The 7,885-nt window shown below is 40.6% G+C and overlaps 1 protein-coding gene across 1 annotated transcript; it reads right to left on the bottom strand.

Moving 5' to 3' along the window:
* Window positions 1-218: 218 nt before the first annotated feature.
* On the bottom strand, window positions 219-6,896 carry LOC103797330 (solute carrier family 7 member 13-like). Its single transcript, XM_009069536.1, has 4 exons — window positions 6,173-6,896; window positions 3,609-3,740; window positions 1,195-1,559; window positions 219-464 (listed from the first exon to the last, which is right to left on the bottom strand). The coding sequence occupies exons 1-4, from the start codon at window positions 6,894-6,896 to the stop codon at window positions 219-221; spliced, it is 1,467 nt and encodes a 488-aa protein (XP_009067784.1).
* Window positions 6,897-7,885: the final 989 nt, after the last annotated feature.

Genomic DNA, 7,885 nt, shown 5'->3' with positions numbered 1-7,885 from the left:
ATGTAGCTTTACACACAGACACAAATATATACAGATTAACTCATTATGCTAATGTCTATGCATACACATATATGCATGTATATATACATATACATGCATATATGTATATTCATGTGTACATATACACACATGCACACCTATATATCACACCTAACTTGTACCGTTTACACTCTCAGTTAAACAAAATCTTCTGCTGGCTCTTAGTTAAAAATCTGCTGTTATTCACATTTGTCCACAGTACACCCATCAGCAGGAGAGACTTCTAACAGGAGCTGTAAGTGACAAGTGATTTTATCAAGGAATGCAAAATGCAATTTAAAATGTATAAAAGGCAGATAAAAAAGAAGGCTTCCCAGCATAAACAGTAAAGCGTAAACATATTGCAGGTTTGGAGACCAGACTATGGGAGCTAAAACTAGGAAGAAAGATATTGTCACCATCACAAATGGAACGGGTAGAAACACCTGCAAGACAAAGGAAAAAATGGTTTAGGAAATGAACCAACCAACTGTGATTTTATGCCTCATTTGTATAAGTAACAACTCGGTTTTTGCCACAGTACAGTACCATTTCTCACACTGCTATAAACTCACCCAGGACAAGAGTCACCTGACCTCAAATTGCCTACAAGATAGGCATCTTTTCTAAAATATTTGTTCTGTCGTCAAGGGGGAGAGATAGGTGATACCTGAATTCCATCTGCACACGTAAGCTATTACAAGTTCCTAAAAGACACTCAGGGCTGGGTGCCTAGAAGAAGCCTTGAGAACAAGATTACACTTCTAACCCAGCTTTCTGACTGCCACATTAAGAGGAAATTCAACCTATCCTTAGTGTCTGTGGTTGTGTCAGGAAAGATGAGAGCAGATCAAGGTCTAATTAACTGTGAATGGCCAGCCTGGGTCCCACACTGTTCCACACTGGTACAGTTCCATGTTGATTGCACATCCCCCCCATTCTGCATATAACCATCTCCTGTTTTCAAGTGCAAGTTCCCTGAGGTAGAGACCATCTGTTTGTTTCTCTTCCTTCTACAGTGAAGCAAAGTTTTTGAATGAGGCTCTAAGCATTGAGATTATTGTCTGCATTTTTGTGACTACCTGCTTTGGGCTCACACTTGTTCCGTAACTTTTGCATCCTACCTGTGACTCAAAAAAGATCTGTAAAATTATTTTGTAACTTAGTTCCATTTACTTTGTATGGTCGACAGAGATGAGGTTCCCGGTACCGCAGTACAATCAGGCTTGCACAAGTCAATCCAATCATAAGCCAGGTAGAAAATCCAAAGTAATTTGTTAACATAATAAGGTCAGAGGGGATGATAAAAATGGATGCAATGATGGTTGAAAAAATCATGGCTGGTGCTGGAGTACAGGAGTGGACATTAAGCATGGATATTATAACAGGTAAATGTCCTGACTGACTTCCAGCATAGCTTAATCGACCTAGTGCGAACACGCTGCTGTTGAGGGCACCAAATATTGAGACAGCAACAGAGAGAGGAATAATCCAGGCAACAGAAGGGATCACTCGATCAGCCCAGGTGACTGCCACAGCAACTGCAAGAAAGCAAAGCATTAGCATAGTACAGGTACCATGATGTGAACCACTGACAGACTCAACAGAAACAAAACTTAAAATACAAGAAACACCTATTATTTACCAGCAATGCCTGGGTTTTTTTGTTATGGTAGTCAAACATCAATCTAATCCTAAGGGTATTTCATTCAGGAACTAAACATTTCCTGGGAGGATGACAGCAAGGAGTGCTGCCTGTGCAAGTCAGGTAAACCTTCAGGGGCCAATATCACAGTATTGGGCTGTCCAGCAGGAGCAAGCTGCACCTCACTGCTGTGCATCACAAATGCACACACGTGGGCAAGGAAAGAAATTAACATCTTAGCCCCTGGTGTGATCACAGCAGAGACATGACCTACTGTAATAACAAAACTGCCAACAAGAGCACATGTATGTGCAGAGATGGGTCAGCAAATGTACTATTAATGAGATTTTGCTTTGTGTGAGCAGAGAAATCTGAAAGATTATATCTGAACAAGAGGTATTCAATGTTGCTTGGAAATTAGCTATATTGCAGCGGGGATTAATATTTAGTGGGTCTGTAACCAAATGCCATAGTGAATGTAGATTTTGCAGTGACCCGCACAGCACGTGAAGCTGTTAAAGATAGCTCAAACAGTCCCCTGCAAAAAAATGTAGTGAAAGAACAAGAACCACAGCAATGCATAGCAATGTTTGAAACCAGCTATCGTTTCAAGGCTATTTCCATAGCTGGCATAGATAAACACAGTTCCCCTAGTGTGTATAGAGCTGTTCATGCAATCTGGGCAGCTGCTATTCACGGATGGTCTGGTATTCACTGCCTCTTTCATTGGTAGGATGGATCTGCACATGTATCCATGTCTCCCAGCAGACAGCCTGACAATGGCCGAGCAATAATACAAGGTTGTTGAGTGACTGCTATGCTGCTCCCATTTATGTTAGTGAGCTGTTTTCACAGGAGAAAAATAATTGATCCATCCAAATGAGGTATGCTTTTTGTCACACCTGTAGGCAAGGTCTGACAGCTCAGTCTCATAAAAGTGGGATTTTTCTGCTGTTTGGGCAATCAAGGAGAAATACAGCTTTCCTTGGACCTTCTCATGGGCAGCTTATTGGTCCAGGATCTGAGAGAGTCTTTACATACACTGGGCTTTCATATGGGCTCTTATAAGGAATCACAGTATTTATTAGAGCCTGAGGGAGCTGGGGTTGTTTAGCCTGGAGAAGAGGAGGCTCAGGGGAGACCTTATCACCCTCTACAACTACCTGAAAGGAGGTTGTAGTCAGGTGGAGGATGATCTCTTCTCCCAGGAAACCAGCAGTAGGACAAGAGGGCACAGACTCGAGCTCTGCCAGGGGAGGTTTAGGTTGGATGTTAGGAAGAGATATTTTACAGAGAGAGTGATCAGGCATTGGAATGTGCTGCCCAGGGAGGTGGAGGATTTACCATCCCTGGAGGTTTTCAAGATTAGACTGGATGTGGCACCTGGTGCCGTGGTCTAGTAACGATGGTAGGGTTGGACTTGATGATCTTTGAGGTCTCTTCCAAGCCAGCTGATTCCATGATTTTATGATTCGTGAGTAACCCACAAACACACAACCAAAATGGCTACATTTTTGTGCCCTTAGTCTTTTCTATATTACTGAACATGATAGGCCTGTTCACCTCCTGAACAGTAATGGCTGTAGCCTGAGACACCACACAGGGAATGAAAGGAGCCAAAGGATTAAATCTACAGGAAAAGAAAAGTCTTCTCTACACTCAAGACCTGACTTTATCCTGATTTTCCAAGTTTTAATACATTTCTGATTTTTTTTTTTAAACAGTGCAGGAACACATCAACATATTCAACACCTAATAACATGTCTGCATTCAAGTCCGACTTGTGTCGTGCCGTAAAATGAAACCTGAATTAGCTCTTTAAAGAGAATGAACCCAAACTTCTGGACTGTAAAATCAGGTGAGCATAAGTAACCCAGTGCATTGACATCAGACTGGTATGCTAATGGACCATACCTGCTTAATTAAAAAAATATTAAATCCATACCTGAAGAGACAATTTCCTTAGGTGTGAGGACAGTCAGATATGAGATGTTCACCAGTAAATAAAAAACAATTACTGCAGGAACACCAGTCATCACAGTTAAGGGGATAGTTCTACTGGGGTTTTTCATCTCTTCTGAAAAATATGATTAAAAAAGACTAATAAAGAAATCAGCATAGCTTCTGCAAGTGTTTTTCAGTGGTGAATCTGTGCAGAGTTTGACAAGACTAACACCAAAGTCCTGCCCCAATGCCTAATAATGGCCCCTAGACAACACAGCTTGTGAAGTCCTACAGTGGTTCTCAAAAAGGTTACTATCAAAGAAGCCTTAAAAAGTATTTTTATTTAGCTATTTTTAATTACTTTGGAAGGAGGGCCAGATGAAGGACTAATTGACAAAAAAATGACAAAAGAAATTATAACTTCTCTTTGACTTGATTCAACGCATATTTGACTTACATTAGAAAATTGATTTGGTAAGGAATTTTCAAGTAGCCTTACTTGTATATCACCAACTTAAACATGAGACTCAAAAGTCAGATTAGTTATTCTTACACCACTTCACGAGTTCTGATCTGAAACTTTCTGAGTGTACTGTCCTATTCCTACACAAAATCTTTCTCTTTGCCCTTCTATCGGGAAATACAGAGAAAGTAACAGGAAAGACTGAAGGTATAGATAGAACAATAATGCAGTGTTATAAAAGGGGGTCACTCCCAGCTGGATTCAATGATGATTATTTTCCAGGGCAAAGTTGGTAGAAGAAAACTGTTTAGTGCTAAGCCTGGCATCTTATATTAGAACCACTCTTACCAAATAAGAAAAACTCCACATTTTGTAGGTGAACAACTCAGGTACTGGCACACATTCCTAAGCATCTGGTAGTCCAGCAAAAGATGGAACTGCTTTCCAGAAGCCTAATAATTCATCCTCATCTCAATCAGAAAGGGTCTTTTTCATCTCCTTCACTCCTTCCCTCTTACTCCCTCTCTCCTTTCTGCTTCCCTCAGCATTTACATAAGATTTCCTGAATATTACCAGCCAATAACTCACAAGAGGAAAGAAAAGTCAAATGTGCAGCTTACTTAAGCTCTTTTTAGGGGACAGAAATCCCTTTCCTCCTTCAAATATTATTCCCATCTGCTGCCAGAATATCAGCCCTGGCTGAAGTGCATAGACCTGGAACTGAATGAGCCCAACAGTGGAATTCAGTCCACAACAGTGAATACAGACTATCAGAGAATTTGAGATTTATTTCAAATGTAAGAAATACACTTGGCAATTTTGAGCCCAGGAGAGGACAATCACCAAAATTCCCATTTAAATTTATCTTTCCATTTGTTTTGTTGCTTGTTACAGTCCTGCCATCCAGCTGGCACCTGATGCTTTAGCTAAAGCTCACAGAAGTGGAGTTATTGTTGACAAACAGGAAACTCAGTCCAGAGCAGAACTCTCGCACAGCTTACATCTGTCTAAACAGCTCTGCTGCCCAGTGTAAGGCATTTATTACCACTGCTAACTGATCAGAAAATAAATTAATATTCTACCAACAGTCTTGTATTTTCTCAGTCCTAGAAAGCTAAGTGCTTGTCTTTAAGGACAAGCTTTGTTATTATTGCAATCCAGCTATTGCAGCATTAACAGTCAACTTTTTAAACATTAACTGAATTTTCACGCTGTTCTCACCACTGAACTTTGTGTTACACATTTCACACGTTCAGTTTATGTAATGTTTTACATGATAGAGGCCAATGGATACCTATGGTTAAAGATATAAGAGCAATACCCACTTGTTTACAACTTACTTCCATAAACCTGATGCTACTATAAAACACTATTCATTTAACTTGTGATGTGAATAACTAACATTATGAACATCATGTCTGCAACTTTCATGAGAAACTGCTCTATTTATTACTGCCACATGTCATCAGATACAGAAGAGGGTAAGTAAATATGCAAAAATATTTTGAATATGTTAAATGAGTACAAGTTATATGAAAGGTTTTATACCACTTTCCTTAGATCCCTCTTCACCTTCTGTGCAAAACTCTATTTTCCCAAGAAAATGTATCCATACAATTACTATATTTTAACACAATTCAAAATTAATGTGTCCATGTACAAACCAGCTGCATAACCTCGGTGGAGGCACAGAAAATTTCAACAGAAAATATCTTTTTTGATTTAGTCCTTACTGTGCACAGAGTTCATCATGGATAACTTAATCCTTTCCTAAAAATACACTGACATGGACACTGAGAAAGACACAAGGCAACTTTTTAAGGTATAAATAATTCTGTCTAAGTATGAAATTTTGAACTAATTATTTTGATTTCTCCTGTACTCCTCTGGAAATGTCAGTTTGGTTCTGGAGACTGCACAAAAAGTAGTAAACATCCCTACAGAGGAACAATTCCTTTTCTACCAGCTACAATACACAGCAGACTTGCATAAAACATGAGAGACCCTATGGTCTTGAAGGAGAGACAAGTTCTACCACGATGAGCTGACGAACACAAGAATGGTAACTGCAGAACAAAATCTAAAGAAAAGGAGTGAGATACCTGCCATATAGTTGAGGGACCACCAGCCACCATATGCATACAGTCCTTGGAAGAAGGCTTCAGCAATCTGTGAGGCATTGGGGATCTCTGAGCCAAACATGTCCTCAAACCTGGCCAGACTCTCCGGTTGCCTACTAATGAGGAGAACTATGCCGCCGACAGCAATCACAGACAAGGCCATCATCTTCAGCAGAGTGAAAACCGTCTGCACCCACGCAGCCATTTTGACACTGAGGCCATTCAAAATCCCCAGGGACCAGAGAATGGCCAAGGCCAAGCATTTCTTCAGCACTTCTGGTGCAGGGCAAACGCCATAGAAGGGCTGGGTGGCATATTCAGCAAACAGCAAGGCTCGAGCAGCATTTGATGCCGGCTTGGTAAACATTGATGTCCAGATAAACACAAAGGCAGGTAGGGAGCCAAGGCCTCTTTTAACATGACTGTATTCCCCTCCAGAGAAGGGCAGAGCAGTTCCCAGTTCCGCATAACAGAGGGATCCCATCAGAGAAATCAGCCCAGACGCAGTCCAGATCGTTAGTGCAACGCCAACGTTGAGTAAGGAATGCTTTAACACCCCCATGGGAGACACGAAGATCCCTGCCCCGACAACTGATCCTATAATAAAACTTACCCCATCAAAATAACCTATGTTTCTTTTGAGTTGCATCTTGGCCTTTTCTTTCCTTCCCACATCTTTGGGATCATTGCTTTCTCCTTTTCCCATTTTTTTCTGGGTTTTTTTTCACAGCAGATTTCACTCCGTTGTTAGCAGTCTGTCATGACCCTACTTGCTAGTGAAACGGGAAGCTTGGCTTAATCATTCAGAAAAGAGAGCATACTTTGGGTTTTGATGTCCTCTCTGTGAAGATGATTAACCAAATACCTCAAGAAACATTGGCAAATCATGTACAGGTTGGTTTAATATGTACTTCAGAAATTATTACTGTCTGCAGGTATTTTTAAAGAAAACGGCATAACAAATAATGCACAGCAAATGCTCTTTTTTCAGCTGATTTTCATCAACAGATTTCAATTTGTTTACATATGCCTTCAGAGACAACTGTGGGAGATGTAAAAGGTTGCATATGAGTTTGTTCATTAAACCCTGAATAAAACCATATGTAAAAGGTATAGGGCAAATATATTCACAAAACTTTAGAGAAATATTCTAAGTAAAAGAATTTACTTAGTACTTAGGGGGGGGATGAAACAAAGAAGCTAAAAAAGACTAATCAGTGATAGACTGGGAGTTTCTTACTAAGCAGCTGGCGCAGCTGGCGTTGCCTGTTTGTTTGTCCTTGCTCTACACTGACATGCACACTGCAAAGAGAGGAGATACTAACCAGGGCCAAGAAGGAAGTGACAAGAGGAATGGGCCCCAAGAGAGGAATTTAGGGATGCCCCAGCCGGGCAAACAAAGTGAGATCCAAAAGGTAATTAAGAACCTGCTGAAGCGAAACAAGTCAAGGTAGAAGCTCACAGCAGGATGTTATCTTATCTTGCCAGATATGTAGAACACTAACCTTAGGATTGCTTTAGCTTATTAACACAAGGAATACCGCAAGTTAATCAATAAATGTAGAATAGAAAATATAGGTAAAAAGTTAAAAGGTGTACAACAGGTCGAGGAACCTACACACGAAAGCACCGAGACGGGAATCTCCAGCTCTCCGAACACAAGGAGGTGGGAACAGAGCCCCTAGCAACAACGGG

The sequence above is a fragment of the Acanthisitta chloris genome, unplaced genomic scaffold, assembly GCF_000695815.1.
Source record: "Acanthisitta chloris isolate BGI_N310 unplaced genomic scaffold, ASM69581v1 scaffold7072, whole genome shotgun sequence".
NCBI classification, from domain to species: Eukaryota; Metazoa; Chordata; class Aves; order Passeriformes; family Acanthisittidae; genus Acanthisitta; species Acanthisitta chloris.
Note: the sequence above shows the minus strand (reverse complement) of the source record. Positions and strands in the feature narration are given on the sequence as shown.